Source organism: Zalophus californianus, chromosome 2 (assembly GCF_009762305.2).
Source record: "Zalophus californianus isolate mZalCal1 chromosome 2, mZalCal1.pri.v2, whole genome shotgun sequence".
NCBI classification, from domain to species: domain Eukaryota; kingdom Metazoa; phylum Chordata; class Mammalia; order Carnivora; family Otariidae; genus Zalophus; species Zalophus californianus.
The window spans coordinates 178,267,035-178,287,357 of record NC_045596.1 but is presented as its reverse complement, the minus strand read 5'-3'; the positions used below and the strand labels follow the sequence as shown (position 1 = coordinate 178,287,357).

General features: G+C 38.1%; 1 protein-coding gene across 2 annotated transcripts in view; it reads left to right on the top strand.

Moving 5' to 3' along the window:
• Positions 1–20,323, top strand: part of DLC1 (DLC1 Rho GTPase activating protein) — a 419,617-nt gene that overhangs the window by 10,561 nt on the left and 388,733 nt on the right. For both annotated transcript variants that reach the window (XM_027597776.2, XM_027597782.1), the window contains exon 2: positions 2,951–4,095. In XM_027597776.2, coding sequence (XP_027453577.1) covers positions 3,076–4,095 — 1,020 coding nt within the window. In that variant the 5' untranslated portion in view covers positions 2,951–3,075. The remainder of the gene's footprint in view (positions 1–2,950; positions 4,096–20,323) is intronic.

Sequence of the window (20,323 nt, the reverse complement as noted above, 5' to 3'; positions counted from 1 at the left end):
ATGTTTAGTTTCAATTAACTTTAAAATACTCTATGGTATAAAATGCTTATGTTAAGGAGTGATGGTACAAAATTAACTCAAATAATAAATTTGAAATTAATTTGCATCTAAACATCTTATGCACTAATATTACAAAAAGCAAATTTGGATATTTTACAAACATTTTCCAGAATTGTTGCAACATTAGAGGTACGTAGAGTCTCTTGTAATATGAATATAGTGGTGTTTGAACACATGCATTTAAGAAGTGAAAAATCCCCATGGAAATTCACTTCATAAAATCAACATCCTGCAATGACCTACGCTTTTCCAGATCCTTCATCCAAATCCTCAGCAGCTGAGCTCATTCTGAATGAAAATGCACAAAAAGGATTACCAAGAATATGTAACAGAAATTTGCAAAATAGATAGTTGATAGTTAGAAATATAGTTTTAAAGAGAGCAGTCTGATGAGGAGACTGATAGGGAAAAATCAAGTCTTTTACCAAGACATCTATAACTTACAGGATGGATTCTAGTCATTTCAGGTGATTTAGAAAATGAGGCCAATATGTTCAGATGCGACTGACAGTAATCTGGTATTCCTTCTTCTTAATTATCTGTTTAGGCTTTAGATCATGGAGGCAGATTTTCACTATAGAGCTTATAAAAGGTATTTAAATAGGAAGTGTGAATAACAAAGTTTGGAGAGAGAAAATTTTTAAAAATCTATCAGACCACAGGATATGGAATGAGCACTGAAAATGTAGAGATGATGGTCATAAGGATAATTAGGAAATTTTGTCTTAAAAAATATAGACACTATATATTCACAGGAATGATTTAGAAATGTCCAAAGAACCCAGATGAGCAGGACAGGAGTTTTAATGCTTTCATGTGTTCAATCCACTAAATTTACAATCTCTCTTAGCAACTAGGTGGTTCAGAACTTGTTGAACTGTCTACCTTTGACATTATAAAAACATTCACCTATTTGCCAAGGTTGAGTGAAATAAATTAATATTATGGTAAGGTCCTAAGGGTAAAACTTTTATGTAATCTGTCCCCCAAGGAGTTAATAAAACTCAATTTCTTTTTAGTTAAAGAAATGAATCCAGAATTTAGTCTCAAATGTAAATGTGGCTCAGGAATGACACAGTAATACCACTTGGCATTTCTTAAGTTAGCCTGCTCTCTCTACACTGGATAAAAATAAAGAAAAGAAAGCATCTAAAACAGAACCGCCCTATTACAACCCAAATTTGCCCATGAAAGCAGAAATTTTCTGGCCTGCATCTATGCGTTTTTTCCACTTTCCGTAGCCTCCCACACTATAATGACTTATGCATGGAATTCGGGGACTTTATATTTTCTTTTGAGTACAAAATGAATGCCAACATGGAAAATGTGCAGGCTGACCATTTTCAAATGGTCACGGACCTTTGAGGGAACCTGATAGTATCCAGAAAGATATTTGGTCAGGATAGGGTACCAAATTCTAGCACATTCCTTAACTCTGCTGGTCTTCACAGGATGGGACTATTTACCTTTCTGGCAAGTGCTTAGTCAGAATAGCTTGAAATTTTTGGTAGGGACTCAGAATCTTTTTCAATAGACTGAAGTGACCCAAAACCAGCACAGCAGTTAATCTTGTTTATGGCCGAAATCAATAAGCCAATCCATATTATGTGCTGACAGTTCTTGTGTGGAGGAAAAACTAGAAGTGTCTGCTCTTTTGAATGGGATTTTTCTTTTATGGTCCAATAATCTGGTTTCATTATGGGACAACATTTGGATTATTCATTTTTGTAAAGTTCAGTTTACATTGGTATAATTTGTTTCCTTGAACTGAGGGTTTGAATAATTCAGGGCAAAAAGGGAAAGGCTACCTGGAATGTGTTTATATTCTACCTTATCTTGGGCCTGGTTTTCTGGTTTACTTACATTTTTATGGTCAAATTCTAATAGCAGTATACAAACTAAACTCCCTAGAAGCCAAAAAGAATGTGACTGAAATTTCTGAGGAATTGTCCCAATTGTTTTATCACGCTCACATCTTCTTTTTGGTTCGCTGAATTCCTACATAAGGAGTTTAGATTTTAGACATACTAAAGCTAGGTGGAGGGAAGCGGCACAGGTAGAGTTTCATTCCATGACAACAGTGAAGTTTGTTGGCTGTCTAAGTTAGAACCAGGGCCGAGTTCGAATCCTGGCATACTTCCTGGATGTTTGACCTTGGGCAACTTATATAACGTCTCTAAGCTTCAACAAAACAAACTTGCTAGCTAGTAGTTAACAGTGATAGCATGCATGTAAATGTATTTATCCTAAGGCATGGTCAGTGGTCTGCATTACACTTTCTTATGAATTATGTGTTAATAGGAGCTAAACTAGATTGTTCCAAGCTTCTTGATCATTCCCCGGAGTAAATTACATCCTGGGATTTTGGGATCCACGTTAGCTCTTTCACAAACTAAGACATTGCACGTGCTGTCTCTATGGCTCAAATTTTGCATGAACGGTTCCCTGGTGGCTTTTGCTGCAATTCAAACCAAACAGCAAATAGATTTCTATAAGGACTTGTGTTCATAAAAGTAAAGCACAAAAGCATGGAAGCTAGAGCAACAAGTTTCTTTTGGTGAATTTTATTAAGTCCTGCAACGCAAATATGTTCTTAAGGGAGTTTCAAACATTCAGTACTTATATCTTCATTCATTAGTAGGTCAATCAATCCAGCTGCATTTAAAGTGTTGTCATTGCTTTTTGACCAGAAATATTAAATGCAAAATTTTGTCCTAAAGCGAGGCGATTTCTTAAAGAAGTAACATCATTCAAGCCATTGAATAGAAGCTTTGTAAGATCTCTTACTTAATCTTTCATAGCACAGATTAAATGCTCTCTTTTCCAACATATATTTTGACTTGAGAATGATGATCCTGAACGATATATATATTTTTACATTTTTTAATAGGTGGTGAAATGACAAAACTCACTCTCTTCTTCAGTCAGTGCATATGAAGTCATCTTTCATCAAGTTCCATCTCCTTTAGTCTCATATGGAACGTATCTCTCTAACTGTTGTTAAACTACGATGACATGTCTGTAGCTATCAGAAAGAGAAGCTGGGAAGAACATGTGACCCAATGGATGGGACAGCCTTTTAATTCTGATGATTATAACCCAGCATGTCATCATGGACTAGTAGCTGACAGCTTGCAGGCAAGTATGGAAAAAGATGCATCTTTAAATGTGGATCGTAAAGAGAGGTGTGTTTCACTACCAGACTACTGCCATGGTTCAGAGCTGAGAGACTTTCCTGGGAGGCCCATGGGTCACATTTCAAAGGAGGTGGATGAAAATGACAGCCACGAAGGTGGAGATCAGTTTCTTTCTCTGGAGGCCAGCACAGAAACACTGGTGCATGTTTCTGATGAGGATACCGATTCCGATCCATATATTACAGATGATAAACAGATGTTAACTGCCCAAGGACAAAAAATATCAGACCAACATAGCAACAGAGGAGCAGGCTCCTCAGTAAAGATGCTGCCCGTCATGGAAGGTCACCCAAGTAATTCCTGGAGAATGGCTGCTGGAGCTGACTCAGCACTGGTAGAAGAAAGGGGGGAGAAAAAAGTTGTTGACATTGTAAGTGAAAGCCTGGAGCTTTGCAATGATATAAGCTTAAGTGAAAAAAAAGATGCATCTAACAAAATAAATGCATGTGACTCTTCGAATGTGAAAGATATTGTGCCTGAGAAGCAATTGTTTAATTCTGCTGTAATTGCTCAGCAACGAAGGAAACTTGACTTCCCTAAAGATGAACATGAAAGAAACACCTGCGACGTAGTACAGGGTGAGTTCTTGGCTCTTCCTTGCATGGACAGAGGACTGCCGTTATTAAAAGCAGATTCTAGAAGCTGCCTCCTGCAACCTCCTTCCTGCCCTAGTGGAATGTCAGCTGAAAATGGCCTCAAGAAGAGTGGTTTCTCAGAACATCAAAACAAAAGTCTCCCACAGGTCAGCTCAGGAGATGGCATGCAGTGTTTACACTTAAAGGAAACTCTGGCCACCCAGGAGCCCACAGATAACCCCGTCAGGCTTCGCAAAAGAAAGGTAAGACACATGCAAAGATTATCTGGCTTTGGGGATTTTATAAATATCCTTGTGGCCGTCACTTATTATTTTGCTCAGATTCAAGAGATATGTGAATGTTTCTTTTGCCCTATAGTGTAACTGTATAACTCCGAGATATCTTCTTGGAGAAACCGTCAAAATCTGCAAAAATTAAAATATCAATAACCGATTCATTTCACTAATAGTATTTATAATAGTTTGTGAACATTGTATTCTGGAATTGTGTTGAAGACAGAATTGGTTTCGCTTTCTTTAATTGGGATTAAAGAGCCACCAGATAGCTCATAGGTCAAGGCCTATCTGAATAGTGTTCTCTAGTTTTTAGAAAGAAAGAAAGTCATAGTATTTTCTTTATTTAATGTCAATTATTTGGGCTTATTTCTTTTTCCCTTTAAAAAGTATGTTTTATCATAATTAAAGGGCTATGAATTACATGTGGCAAAGCACTCCTTTACGTATACAAAGGCCACAGTATCCCCTACGCCCTTTATGCTGATACTATTTTAAATAATATTCTGGCACATTTGCCATCAATAGATGTATCAACTTTTCTTTAACTCTTAACCAAAAAGAGCCAATAACTGAAATTATTCTTGATGCCAAGTCCCCTTTGACTAATACTGTAGATGCCATATTCCCCTAAGAAGTTTCCAAGTGAGAGAAGCAAAGACTGGAGTTACAGGAAGCATGGTTTAGCTAGTAGACTCTTGGCCAAAGTTTGTCTTATCTTTAGGATTTTCTCCAAATTCTTCCAACACTGTAGTGCTTTGCAATCCTGATATAAGTACAAATATAATTTCTTCTAAAAACCCAACATGGTCATTGGCATTGAAACCTCCCTGTAGATTGGATAACATCCTCCCCCGTCTTATGATATAATACTAATCCATAGTTGCAGTTCTCCTAACACAAAACCAGTGTTCTTAGTTCTGTTCAACTGGGGCTATCTACAATGAGGAAGAAAATCTCTAACTCTCTTTGTGGTTAAAAAAAAAAGTCTGGTTTCCATAAACTGTGGTTTTGCTAACAAACTAGGTCCATAGTTTTATCATAAGTTAGTTTAAATGAAGTCCAAGACTTGAAAACAAAGATCAATGTGCTCAAACTATATGACAACAGAGCATTCTGTGCTTCTGGCAAACTCTTCCTTCCTCATATATTGTATTAAAATATTAATGCTCCATAAAGCTGTTATGATTGGCATGCTCTGGTCACTTTTTCAGAAATGTCCATTTATCCTATCAAATCTGTTGGGAATGCAATAATGACAAAAGAAATTATTAACTGACCTATGACATAGCTCCCCTAAAATAAGACAAACCCTGCCCAACAGCCGACAGAAACATTAAACATTCCAGAAACATATGCTCACCACTTGGACATTTATATCAATACTAAGAATGCTGGAAAGAATTTGCTCTTGGACATGTCACTATAGCATGGCTACATTATGAGAGCTGTAATTATAACCTATTTACAAGTTCTAACTTAAATATTCTATTTAAAGCATTTCATCATTCTAAAGTGTTATGGCATTGTCTGGTTGAATATTTGCTTTGACTCTATAGCTCATTTGGGATGCTTTGTAAGAAACAGATTAAATGCAAAATTTCAAGTTTAGGATTTACTCTGGAAAAGTATGATTATGGGAGAAGCCTCTATAATCAAAGTCTGTAGGAATTTCTGTTCTATTTTATACTGAATGAATATTAAAATACCTTTGAATTGGCAACTAGCCGTTTTAGAACTCTATCAAAGGAAATAGTAAAACAAATTCATAAAAATATATGGGCAGAGATATTCATCATTATATTGTATGTTACTTACAAAAAAAGAAGCAACCTAAATTTCCATCAATAAAGAATGTTTAATTATTGCTTATCTATAGTTGGAATGCTATGTAGCCATTAAAAAGATAGAGTGAGGGGGCACCTGGGTGGGTCGCTCAGTCATTAGGCGTCTGCCTTCGGCTCAGGTCATGATCCCAGGGTCCTGGGATCGAGCCCCACGTCGGGCTCCCTGCTCGGCAGGAAGCCTGCTTCTCCCTCTCCCACTCCCCCTGCTTGTGTTCCCTCTCTTGCTGTGTCTCCGTCTGTCAAATAAATAAATAAAATCTTAAAAAAAAAAAAAAAAGATAAGAGTGAGGGCGCCTGGGTGGCTCAGTCGGTTAAGCGACTGCCTTCAGCTCAGGTCATGATCTCAGCGTCCTGGGATGGAGTCCTGCATTGGGCTCCCTGCTCGGCGGGGAGCTTGCTTCTCCCTCTCCCTCTGCTGCTCCCCCTACTTGTGCTCTCTCACTCTCTCTCTGTCAAATAAATAAAAATAAAATCTTAAAAAAAGTTTTAAAAAAATAGAGTGAGTTCTGTGTGCATTAACTTAATAATGCTCATGATATAGTGTATGTGGAAAAAGGCAGTGGCAGACCACTATCTCTAGCACATACCAACCTTATAGGACAAAACGTGTGTATATAGATATAAATAGGGACAGGGGTGTGAAGCTCTCTGATTAAATAAGACTGTGCAAATTCTGGTTAAATAGGCATAAGATTGTTAAAAGCAGTTACTTTGAAAGAACGGAATTAAAAGTGTAGAAGCAGGGGATTTTCACCTTTTTTCCTATATAATTTTTATAAAAGGTGATAGGATTATGGATGAAGTACACATAATGAACAAAAGTACAAAAACAAAATATTAGATCTATAAACTATTTGGAGCATTTTCTGCATGGCATAAAATGACCCCTTAAATAGTTATTATGATTATCATCACTCCTTTGAAATGGAAACCAATATTTATAAAGTTTTTCAAAATATTGACAAGAGTTCCAATCAACTACTGCCTAATGCCAGTGAACATTGTTTAAAAAGAGATAGGCCTTTTGGGGAGACACACAAGCCACATTTTTATGTCTAAGGGGTTAGGTACCAGATGCTGAAAAGAATTTGCTTAATTGTCTATATCTGTAAAACTATTTGTCAGCCATGGTGACAGCTTTAATGTTAGTGCATGAAAAGGTGAAGTAGAACATAAACTAATAAAATTTTAGTGGGAGAACTTTAATCAGCTTACTATCTGATGATCATATGAGTGAACCAAATCCTTCATTGAATTTTTGAGCATGATTTTTTTGGGGGGGGAGGTCATGATATAATCAAGATTCTAAGACTTGGAAAAAAGAAGAAAACTAAAGTAGAGCTTCTAAGAATGATCCTCAGAAGGTACTGAAATAGCAGTGTACTTCAGATATACATTATCATTCCTTGAAACCTATCAATCTTGGCAGGCGTTCATTGTTTTGCATGATGTATTTTTTTGTTGTTTTCCAGTGTTATTTCTGGCCATCACAGATAGCTACGCATATATTTATTAAGAGTCTCAAGTGGAGAGGACTGCATTTGCAGGATATATAAATATTAATCTTTTAAGCTAATAATTCTCTTAAATATGGTGAAACACATCATTGAATTGAAGCCACTGAAATCAAAGGAAAACCAAGTAGATTAGGAACAGACATTAGCAAATGGGTCAGAAGGTCGTGCGGCATATGACCAGTGCTTGCTTATAGAGCGTGGGTGGGTCTTTGGGGTAAGGCAGCTGGTTAAGAGCAATTCTCAGAGACAAATTCCACAGAAATCTGGAGGAGGGAGTCAATCTAAGAAGTGGTCTCTTTAAACCAAATGAGATGTGAAGATGGAAAATATGTAGGGAAAGACTTGAGGTTAGACTTTTTTAAAGAACTAGTGTATTTATTCTCGATGGTGGTTAGCTAATTAAAGAGAGTTCAAAATTCAGTCTTCTCTAGAGACTATTGCAATAGTCCCCAAAGTCTTGCATAACCATGATACTATATAAATGTACGAACATATGTTTATTTGCTCACATAAAACATAAACCATATTACAAAGCAATATAAACTCCAAAATATGCAAAAATGATCTGAACCTTGAGAAGACACCTAATTCCACATTCGAACAAAAATCTCACATTCCAACAATAAACTAAACTATATCGTTTACGCTATACTTTTGACTGCTGTTGTAGAAAACCAGCATAAAAGTGACTTAAACAATATCTTTATTCTCACATACACATAATAATTGGGTATAAAGAGTTCTGGACCAATATGTAGCCTCTATGTTTTCAAAACCCTAGGCTTCTTTGATCTAACTGCTCTACCACCTTGATCCCTCATAGATAGTCAAGTCAGTGGGAAAAAGAGAGAGTACAGGGTTGAACACACTCCTGTGTAAAGGCAGAACCCAGAAGGGACACACTTCTTTTTCTCTCATATTTCATGTGCTAGACTTTAGTTGCACGGCCACACCTAGCAAAAAGGGCTGAGAAATGGAGCCTGTATTCTGGATAAGCAGGTGTCTGCTAAAAATTCTATTGTCAAAGAAGGAGAAATTTTATAATGAGGGCTAACTCATAACATTAAATATGTTGAAGAACAACACCCTCCCATAAATCTATTCCAGTATATGATGGCATGTCGTGAAAGGAATAAACAGGCTGCTATATGTTCTGTGGTATTTTCTATAAATACTTGATTTAATTTCACACTACAGAATATCTTCTGTGTTAAGAAACAATTCAAAGTGATGTTCACCAAATGCTGCACTCTTTTTGTGGAAAACTTCCCAGGAGCAAAACATTATACTGTACTTTATCTCTGGACAAATGTAATACGTTAATTAGAAATGACTGATAAAATCAAGGATGTTCTCCTTACCCTATCTCTAAAATATGTATAAATTCAGGAAAAGTGCACTCATACTTGAAATGACCTTCTCATTCCTTTCTATGACCTTCCTGTTTTTTTCTGTCCCCTGAATGCCTATGTGGGAGCCTTGTAGCATGAGGAGGCTGTCATTGACCGATGGGTGACATAAAGAACATAGTAAATTACGCAAAAGATAGAATGGACAAAGATAGGAAGCCAGCTGGAAGAATATAAAAGGGAAGGAAAAAATTGTCTAAGAAATAAAAAACGAAAGGATGGTTAAGCTAAGGCCCTAAGATACATTGAATGAAAGCAAGGACTAGTGGGAGAATTAGGGTTTGTTAATAAGCCTAGTATCATTTGACAAAGAGGGAAGGACTAGAAAGCAGGGAAGGTATATATAGCTTTGCCGATAGATTCATAATAACAGTATGCTTTTACACTAAGTTCACGTGGGTTTTAAAGACACCGTCTTGTTGAATAGACTGTATTGTTTTTAAACTTCGTTTCCCTAGGTCAAGGCTTAGGGCTGGCAGAGAAGTCATTGCCCAGTGGAAAGTTGGCATGTAGATAGTTAATGCTAGGTCTTCCCAGCCATATTTTAGCTGGGTTTCTGTCCCAGGTACATCTGGTAACTTCACTAATAGCTCATTTTGTGTTGTTAGGCCACTGAAAACCATCAAATTATTTTATGCCATTTAAACTGGTTTTTGCCTTACAAACAACTAGAAAGTCAAAAACATATTTGCAAGTATTTGGGGCTCAAATATTTTGCCTCATAATAAACATGATTCCCCTAAAACCATATAGAAATGCATAAAGAAGAAAAACACATTTAATTATATGATAAAAGATAACATCAGATATAGTGTCTGATAAGACCAGCCCCATTCCATGTATCTGGTATACCACTGTGAGCCAGATAGCAGTTCCTTACATGGTGAAGCATATAGTCCCTGAAACATTGCTGGAGTTCCCAAGTAAGGCTTCTGTTTGACTAACCCATAAGGCTAGCACCACAGGGAGGGAACAGTAGTGCAAGAGAAAGAGAGAAGGGGTGGGGCCCAGGAAGAGGAGGAGAAGAAAAGGAGAAAGAAAGATAGGAAGAGAGAAGGATAAGCTATGGTAGGATAGGGCGCATGGGTGGCTCAGTTAAGCGATGGTTAAGCGACTGCCTTCGTCTCGGGTCATGATCCTGGAGTCCCGGGATCAAGTCCCACATCGGGCTCCCTGCTCGGCGGGGAGTCTGCTTCTCCCTCTGACCCTCTTCCCTCTCGTGCTCTCTCTCATTCTCTCTCTCTCAAATAAATAAATAAAATCTTAAAAAAAAAAAAAAAGCTATGGTAGGATACCAAGACGCCCCAGTCAATTGCAAGGAAAAGCAAGTCCTTGACAAAAACTGGATTTGTAGAAGGCTGGAATCAGATCCTATTTCAGCACGATGCAATTGTGGTTATCACCAGCAGGAGTTTAAGGAGGAGACAAGGAACATGAATTTGAGTCCAGTGATTATAGAGCGGGTGGAAATAAATTATTGTTATTATCAGTTCACCTGAGGAACTCTGGTGAAGAGAGCCAGCCCTGCCTGGCCGTATATCCACCAGGCTGAAGGTAAAGCCCTGATGAGCTATTTAAAGTTCCTCAAAGAGTTTCTCTTTGGGGGGACTTTCCCAAATTCCTCAGCCAAATTAGTTGCTTGATTCTCTCTTCACTCATAGAAGAGTTATCTCTTTTATAACATTTACTATAGAACCATTTGATCGCACCATTGCTAACTAAAGCCTAAGCTTGGTGGGGGCAGTTTTGTGTCTGTAGCAGTTCAAATTTATGTCTGTATCATTCAGCCCAAGGCTTAGAACTCTATTCATAAGTGTTTGAGTGAATGAATATTCCTGTCATGGTAAAGGATTTATTTTCAGAAAACAAAATCAGGTGTCTAGAGCACACGTATAAAGATGTAGAAGAAATGGAACCATACAACCCACATCAGAAACCAGATATCACATGCTTTGTACCATAATCTCCTATCTGTGCTCCCTGCTAGTTCCATGCTAAAACAGAGCATGAAAGAAGAGGGAGAAAAGAACTATGTAAAATCTGGGTCTCTGAGGCAACCTTCAAGTTTGATTATTGTTACTGTTTGTCTCAAAACAACTAATTCATTGTAACTAATCCAGTACAGAGAAATCTGGGGGGTTAATGCTATTTAGAATCTACTCCGTTATTTCCAGGGAGGAATGGGCAAGAGTAAGTGTAGAGGAGGAAAATATTAGAATAGTCATTCACATTGATTTTTAATTTATCCTTTAATTTTATATATATTTTATAAGATATATATTAATACAAAAGTATATGTTATAGTTTATAAGTAAATAACATACGCATGGTCACTGAGGAGCACATGATCAAAAATGTTGGGAAGCCACTGGTTCAGAAATTCTCCAACTTTTTTGGTTCATGTCATTCTGAGGAAGTTGGGGGTGGAGTGGAGGGGAAATGACAGGAAAAATAGAGTAAGAGATTGAAAGACAAATGAGTAGGAGAGATTAAGGGATTTGTTTAGAAAGTGTCAGACAGTAGTAAATTTCTTTGTAATTTATATCGTGAAAACCACATGAAGTAGGGAGATCTGCTGCCAGGTGCCTCTAAGGCAGAAAAACATACTCTGAATGACAGCAATTAGATCTGGATGTTTCTTGTTCCATATTTTTTTTTTTTAAAGTAGTTATGATGTGTGATGAGCCTCTGATCCAAGCAGTGACTTGGACCCAAACTGCAAATTTACATTATTAGTAACAAGATCATTAATAAATTCACATTAACCCAACATCAGCTTTTATTGGAGCAAGAATTAATACATGTTTATGATATTATTTTAAATAATGGGTATTTCAGAGCCAATTGCACATTAGAGGCTATCGTAATAGTGAAACTGATTTAGTTTCTTCCTCATGGATTTCTGTTACTATAAACCAGGACCAACTTATTAATCTTTTAATACCAACAAAACCACCATAAGCTTTGGCTGCATCCCTCCAAGAAATGCCAATATCCACAAAAGTTGGGATAACTAACGTAGCCTATGGAACAGGGCCCTGCCTCTGTTATCTGGGCACTAAGTTCAGTGGTGTCAACAGACTCTGTTCACTTTCTGGCTCGTGCTCTTAGAAATAAAGTACTTATCCCTGCTGCCAACAAGATCTCTATTCCACAGATAATATTCTAACTGTCAAGAAAATTATAGTGCTACTTTAGGGATAGCCTTACAATTTTCAAAGGAAACATAAGCAAAGAGGAAAATACACTTTTATTCTTTTTTTCAGTTCTGTTTCTGCATTGGCACAGGAATAAAACTAGTGATTCATCAAACTGTTCGATTTGGGGTTCTATTTTTTGAGCCACTGGAACTTGAAAAGGATTTTATATACATTAAGGGTTTTTATATGCATTAAAAGTTAACCCAGAGGTTTAAAAAAAAAAAAAGTTGAAATAGCATTATTATTTGGTCTAGAAAATGAATGGCTTGGTCTGACCTTGGCTGTGCTTTTTTTTTTTTTTAAGATTTTATTTATTTATTTATTTGAGAGAGAGAGATAGGGAGAGAGAGAGCACAAGGAGGCGGTAGTGGGAGAAGCAGGCTCCCTGCTAAGCAGGGGCCTGCTAAGCAGGGAGCCCACAGTGGGGGTCGATCCCAAGACCCTGGGATCATGCCCCGAACCAAAGGCAAACGCTCAACCAACTGAGCCACCCAGATGCCCCAGTCTGACCTTGATTTTCTAACCGAGAGAATAAGCTGTTGATGAGAAGAGCAGAGTCTAAATTGAAGGGTATCATTTAGTCTTTGTAAAGCTGATTTGTCCCTAAAAAAAAGTGAAGACAGCATTCCTTACATCACATGGTTGCTAGAACATTAAATGAGATAGAAAATGTGATTAAACAAACTACTCAGTACAATTCCTGTAACAATCCATTTTTTAACCAAAATTCAAGGTGAATTGACAATTACATAACTGAAAAATTGCAGGCAGAATCTATATTCATAGCATAAGTAGCAGCCAGGGTAGTAGCCACTTTTAGTTGAAGATTTCCGGAGTGCTGCATGGCCCGTGGTAAGTCTCCACACCGTCTACACCGTGGGTATGCATAGAACCAAGTAATTAAGCCAATGGACTCTGAAACCAAGCTGCTTCCCTCACTTGTAGCTTTGTAATCTTGTATGTTACTGATTTTCTCCATGCCTCAGTTTTTTCATCTGTATAATGGAATACTTCACTCTGTTGTTAGGAAGAGTGAATGTTAATATAGAGAAGTAATGAAAACAGAGCCTGACAGGTAGACAACACCATGGACTTTAGCTATTAGTAGCAATAGTTGTGGTTTGTTTGTTTGTTTGTTTTACTAAATTGTCCTGTAGATCTGAGAGTAAGCTGAACTGTCTGAGAACAGGTGTGAGGAAAGACTGACAAAACTTGAGAGAGGATTTAGAAAATAAGTCAACCCTCATGGACATCTTTGCTATCTAAATATCATTATATAGTAAGGCCTGGAATATGCATTTATTAACTAAATAAATATTAGGGTCCTTCCCTGTCCCAGCACTTTGTCATGTGTGGTATAAGATCCAAATAAAAATCATATATGCATCCTTACCTAAAGGAGTTTACCTATTGAAAGGGCAATGTAACATAATAACATAACAACAAAATATTCAGTTAAATTAACTTTAATAACTATTCCTTTTAGAACCTAATATGATATTAGCTTTGGAACCACAAGTACATTAACAGCATAATTCAACCTAACCCAAGGTAGAAAGTATTAAAATCTGTGGAGCTAGGAGCATTACAGGCTAGGAGAGGGACTCTGTCCCTAGGGAGGAAGTCAAAGAAGGTTTCACCAAGTGATGCCTGAGCTGCGCTTTGAGGAATGCAAAGACAGTGCCCTGTTGAGAATGAAGGAGAGGAATCTCTCTGTCTCAACTTTAACTGTTCTTGAGGTGTAAAACTTTATTTTCTTTAAATACCAGATTTTAGTCTTAGGGAGTAAATGAAATAAACAAATACTTCAAGAAAGCCATTTTGTAAACAGTCACTTTTAAATGCTAAGGTGTCTTTTGCAAATTATTTCATGGGGATATAAACATCAAAAGGGGAGGACAGTACTTCATATGCCATGCTTTAGCTTAGGCAAAGCAACTTTGTTTTCAAACTTAGATTTTTAGCTTCTGGGCTCCCTTAACCTTAAATAAATAAATAAATAAATAAATAATCAGATTTCAGCATACTAATGAGTCCCGGAAAAAAAAAAAAAAATGCTAGCTGTGTTAATTTGCTCCCAGCTAGTATTTGGTTAGCAGAAAAGTGAAATGCAGAACGTGGACATTTGCTTGATGACTAAAACATTATTGGGAGATGTACTCACAAAATGGTTCAACTAGGGGTGCCTGGGTGGCTCAGTTGGTTAAGCAACTGCCTTCAGCTCAGGTCGTGATCCCAGGGTCCTGGGATCAAGCCCCGCATCAGGCTCCCTGCTCCTCAGGGAGCCTGCTTCTCCCTCTCCCTCTGCCTGCCACTCCACCTGCTTGTGCTCTCTCTCTCTCTGTCTCTCTCTGTCAAATAAATAGATATAATCTTTAAAAAAATGATTCAACTATAAAATGGTGATGAGACAGTGATTCTCAATAATTTTCATACTCTCATAGATAAGAATCATCCATGGAGTGCTACTAATTAATTTTTTATGATCGGCAATCGTAACAAGGTGATTTAAAAGCATAATTGACTAAAAACGTAAGAAGTAAAAAAGCAAGAGAATAATTCCTTGCTTGTTAAAAATTCAATTCTGATTACGATGTTTCACATTCCACTCACATACTGGCCTGATGCACAATTGAAAATTTTCTTCAGAGTCACTTTGAAGTGGTACCCAAAGGTATTTCAGTCGGAGTATAACATGAGAAATGTACTTCATGAATATCTGATAAAAGTTTTCATCTTCCTTGAGTTTAAATAAAGGAATTCTTTAATAATAAGAGCCCACAGTCTCTCTGAGTGATGTGAATTGTCTGATGGATGACAATGTGTGCAGAGGACAGCACTCTGACCATGCCGTTCCTCCTCTGTTTTGACACAGTGAAAGATCGGGGCTCACACTCAGTGTGCTGATGACAACCTTCGTTTTCAACACTGTGATTTAAATATTATTTAGATTGTGTCAGTTTGTAGCATAAAATCCATTCTATGAATTTTTGAATGAGTTCAACTTTTTCTTAAGAGAACTGTGAAGTGTCTAAAGCCTACAAGCAGAATATTAAGGATAACATAGGTTTACTGAACAAAAATATTGTATAAGTATATCCATAGATGTAAATTAATATATATAATACATATATAAAAATTACATACCTGTATAAATTAATTTTCAATGTCTGCAATGATCAGGCACAATCTGAGATGCCGTATTTGGCTCGCTGCAACAATGCAGTCTTTGAGACTTGGAGTAGAGGATGTGACAAAACACAGAGGAAGTAAGTGGTCACTACCACAGGGACATTTGCAAGTTGGCTGGTGGTGTTCTACTCCCACATGTTTCCAAGGGAGATGTAAAAGGAAACCAGATGCAGGCGAGGCCTCTGTGGTAAATATCAACTTCAAGGTCAATGGACCATTTTCTCACTCTTCCACCCTCCCACCAAAGGCACAGGGAAGTGAAGTTTGGTCAACACAGCAGACCAGTGCCTACATTAAGAAACGAATGGCTGAGCTCTTGGGTGCAGAGTTGTTATTTCTCCTAGTATGTATTTGCCATTGGGTATTAGGACGTTAATTTTGACCCATTTCTCAATAACATCCCTTGCATTTTGTCTTCATCTTGCTGTAAGATGGTAGCATGATGCTTAACATCCTGTCACATGTTCATTTACCCAACAAGCAAGACATTGTCTGCTTGACTAGACTGGTGTAGGTAGCATCCTACAAACAAATATGGGATGAGAGACAGAATTTGCTTTTCATAGGTTCATGAAATGTTCCAGCTGGAAGAGACTTTGAACATTCTTGCATTTCACTTTAACTGGAATAATATGTGTGTATTGACAAGGACAAGGGGCTATAATTTAGAGTGTTAATAGTGGTATGTCCTGTTACCAACGTAAAGTTGCTGCCCCACGGAGAAGATGCTGAGTTGCATATTATCATGGAGAAGCTATAATTTAAAAGTAATCAGAAAGAATTGGCCAACATCAAAATGTAACACAAACCTAATATTAAGGTTTTTTTGAATGATGAAAGGAAATGTTTTATCCTTCTATTTCAGACATTTGTCCACTTGGTGTGCAAAGAAGAAAAAAAAAAAACAACCCCACAGCTTTAAGAATTTAACTACCATTTCGGGTATCTGCTGACAAGAATATAAAATAAATTTTTAAAAACCTGAAAATTGAGTCTAAAATAAGTTTATTTTTCTGAGCTTCTCCTGGTTTCTAGTTTTATATTAAAAAGTTACTCTTTCTTGAGGCATGAATTTTCATTTAATTCAATCATTTTGTACTCTTTCCCTGTGATCAACATAGACTTATATCATAAATATTATCTCTATCCACTTAGAAGTTACAAAGTGGTTTCTCTCAGATGTCTTCAGTGTTTGGGTTGAGGCATGATAAATTTTAAACAAGCTGAAAAGTATTTCAAACAAGTTCCATACTGTGAGCAATCATTAAGGAGGCAAGGAGAGAAAGGAAATTAGCCAGCAGATTTCGGTATAATCTTCACGCAAATTTTTTAAGCATATTAGTGATTATATAAAGCACTAAATTTTTATACTTAAAATGTGACATAGACTAGAAATAAAAAGCATGCAAAGTTGTCCATCAGCCTATTCTGGGCAACTTAAAATGGAAATAAATCTGTTCTTCACATGCAATACATTACAGTTATTGTAATCCTAAATTTCCAAACCTGAACCCTGAGATCATTTATTTTATTGATAGAAAATAAATAGGCAATAGCCGTAATTGCTTACAGGAAGCCAGTTGATTACAAACTTTAATTTCTAACTTTCATATAAATCTTTTCATTTTTAAGGGGACCAGTTTTACTCAGGAGATGTCAGTAGATAAGTCACAATGCTGATATAGTCACTTATCCATGTGAGCTGCCGCCTAATATTTGTGCTTCCAGTATTCCCTTCTAAAGTCAGAGAACTGTACAATACTTAGCTGGAGCTCCAGTTACCGTACAAGTCATTGGAACAAAACTTGGTGACATCAAGTTGTTGGAGGTAAGGGAGGATAGTAAAGAAGGGCAAGAAGAGCTGCAGTCCTGAAGAAGGAAAATTTGTGTGCTACTATCTGTTATCAACGTACATTGAAGTCATGTAAAATCCATTGTTTATGATGAGAGGCTAAAACAGAATACCGCAAATAACAAAAATGCCCAAACTGTGGTTTGAGTTCCTACATAATATGTAGGAGGGCTCGTGCAAGAAATGTTAAGAGTCAGTCTCTACTAAGAAGCAAATAGTTGAAGTGTGTTAGTAGAACCTAGGAACCACGGCTATTGGAAGGGAATGTAAAACAGCTACAAAGTCATGCTTAAACTACCAAAGAGGGGTAGGTGACACACTTGCAGTGAATCATAACCTTGACTAGGGATTTTTGTTGTGGTGGTTCTGCATTTCAAATCCAAAGAGTTATACTTGACACAGTGTTTTCAAGTAATTGTTACCATTTCAACCACTTAACAATAAAACTTGATTCTGAAGGCATTATTAGCAAATTCACAAGCATTTAATCCACTGAAGTTGCTGGCCCGTCCACTCACAGATGCCCGGTGGTCTTGCTTCCATGTGTCAGTCATTATGTACCACCCCTGTCAGGGGCAGTGGGCACCCAGGTGAGAAGCTGCAGGCAGATTTTTCCCGAAGCGCACTACTGTTTGCCTTGAGGGACTGCTTATGTTGAAAGTGACATATTTACCTTCTGCCCCTGCTGCTGCCTCCGTTCTTTCTGCACAGAATTCCACTGCCGCTTTGATAACACCCTTCTGCATTCCTAACCTTCTCATGAAATTTTTTGAAACTAAAAGAACTAAGCAGGTACATATAATTAAGAGTGAGTCATAAGCAATATCCACTCCCCAAATGTATAGTCCCAACCTTTCACTTAGGAAGGGGTTTAAAAAGCCAAGTTTACTTTGGAGCGGTGCCAATTAAAGTGTATCCACAGCTCTAATAATGGAAGGAAATCAATCCATTTATAAAAGATGTGTTTCAGAAATTCAAAATGTTTATTAATAACGGTTGCTAGATCCATATTGTTACCCCTCCTCTCCCTCTCTCTTTCTGTTTCTCTCTCTCTCCTCTCTGTGCGCTAGTCATAGAGCCAGAAAGAAAGCTCAGATGAAAAGTTGAGAGCTTTGGAATCCATCTTCACTTTAGAAACACTTGTAGAAATACACCTGTGAGTTTAGTGGTAACTAACAATAGTTATGAATATAATAATTCTTCATCCTCAATATTGCTCATCCCTCTCCCCTTAACTCCCAACCATCTCTTGCTCAAGTTACTGCAACATCATCCTAACTGATTTCTTTGGATTCCAGTCCTAAAACCCACAAATCCACACTTCACGCACTTCATGCTGCACTCCAAATTATCTTTATCCAATGCAAATCTGCCCCCTTCCCCTCTGTAGCTTTAACATTCCAATATGCTAGACACGGTTTTCAAGGACAGTCACATTCTGGGCCCTGTTCACCTTTGTAGTTTCTTCTGTGCTTCTCCTCATCTCACATCTCACATTTTACAGCCCCAGAAAGCTCGCCCAGCCCACCGTCCCGCCCCTGGCATTCTTCAGGTCGCACCTCACATGTCACTTGACTCAAATGGTCTCCCCTGAACTCCCCAGCCTGAATTGGGGCCTCCTTCCTTCCAGGTGTCATCTGTGTGTGCTGTAACCCCCTGTACATATCTTAGCCTAGCACTTAGCACACTGGGTTGGACTTACCTATTCACTTATCCATATCGTAGTGACTGAATTGCGGAGCCCCCCAAAAGTATGTGCATATCCAAATCGGGAACCTGTGAATGTGACCTGATTGGGGAAGACAGTCTTTGGAGATGTAATTAAGAATCTCAAAATGAGACCACCCTGAATGACCTGGGTGAACCCTACCTCCAATGCCGAGTGTCCTTATACATGACAAAAGAGACAACAGACATACAGAGCAGAAGGCCGTGAGAAGATGGGGGCAGAGATTGGCATTAGGCAGCCCAGGAACACCCGGAGCTTCCGGAAGCTGGAAAAGGCAAAGAAGGGTCCTCTCGCGGAGCCTTCTGAAAGAGCCCAGCCCTGCCAACACACTGATTTCTGGCCTCGGGAACTGTGAGAGAAAAAAAGTTCTGTACTTTGAGGGTGCCTGGGTGGCTCAGGTAAGCGTCTGACACTCAATTTTGGCTCAGGTCATGACCGCAGAGTCCCGGGATCAAGCCCCACCTCAGGTTCTGCGCTGAGCAGCATGGCACCTGCTTAAGATTCTCTCTCTTCCTCTCCCTCTGCCCCTCCCCCCAACTCCCTCTCAAAAAAAAAAAAAAAAAGTTCTGTACTTTTAAGGCCCTAAGTTTGTGCTAATTTTTTAGAGGCAGCCTCAGGAAACTACGGTAGGCCCCCCTTATCCGCGGTTTTGGTTACCCCCCAGCCAGTTGCCTTCGGAAGCCAGGCTCCTCCTTCTGACGCAGAATCTTGACGTCAGCAGTCGCCAGCATAGGCCCTGAGAACTACCTCATCACCGCACACACTCCCGCCCTGGGGGCATTTTATCGTCTCACGTCCTCACAGGAAGGGTGAGTACAGTACAATAAGATACTATGAGAAAGGGGCAATAGTCAAGTAACTTTTATTATAGTATATTGTTAGAATTGTTCTATTTCATTATTGTTGTTAATCTCTTACTGTGCCTAATTAATAAATTAAACTTTGTAAGAGGTATGTATGTATGTATGTATAGGGAAAAACAGTACCCAAGGGGTTTGGTACTCTTCGCGGGTTTAGGAATCCACTGAGGGTCCTGGAACGTTTCCCCAGTGGATAAGTGGGGGAGGTGGGGGGACTTCTGTAGTACATAAACCTACACATCATATTAAATTCCTTGAAATCAGGGACTAGCATACTCAGTTTATGCACCATTCTCCCCCTATGCCATGGCATGTAGGGTGCGCTTATTACATTTCTGTAGAACGAGTGAGTGAGGGAAGACAGGCACAGCACGTGGAGCATTACCTTAGTGTACAGTAATAATTCACATGGCTTTTTCACTCTCTTCTTGCTCCAGTTAAATCACTTAATCGCCTCACACTGTATTTCCTCATCTTTAATTTTATCTGATAGTTCTTTGGAAATTGTAATAAAAATAACTATAAACTATAGCAAATAACATGAGGATACTTCTACAGAGAATGTAACTTACTTTGTTTGAGAGATAGCATG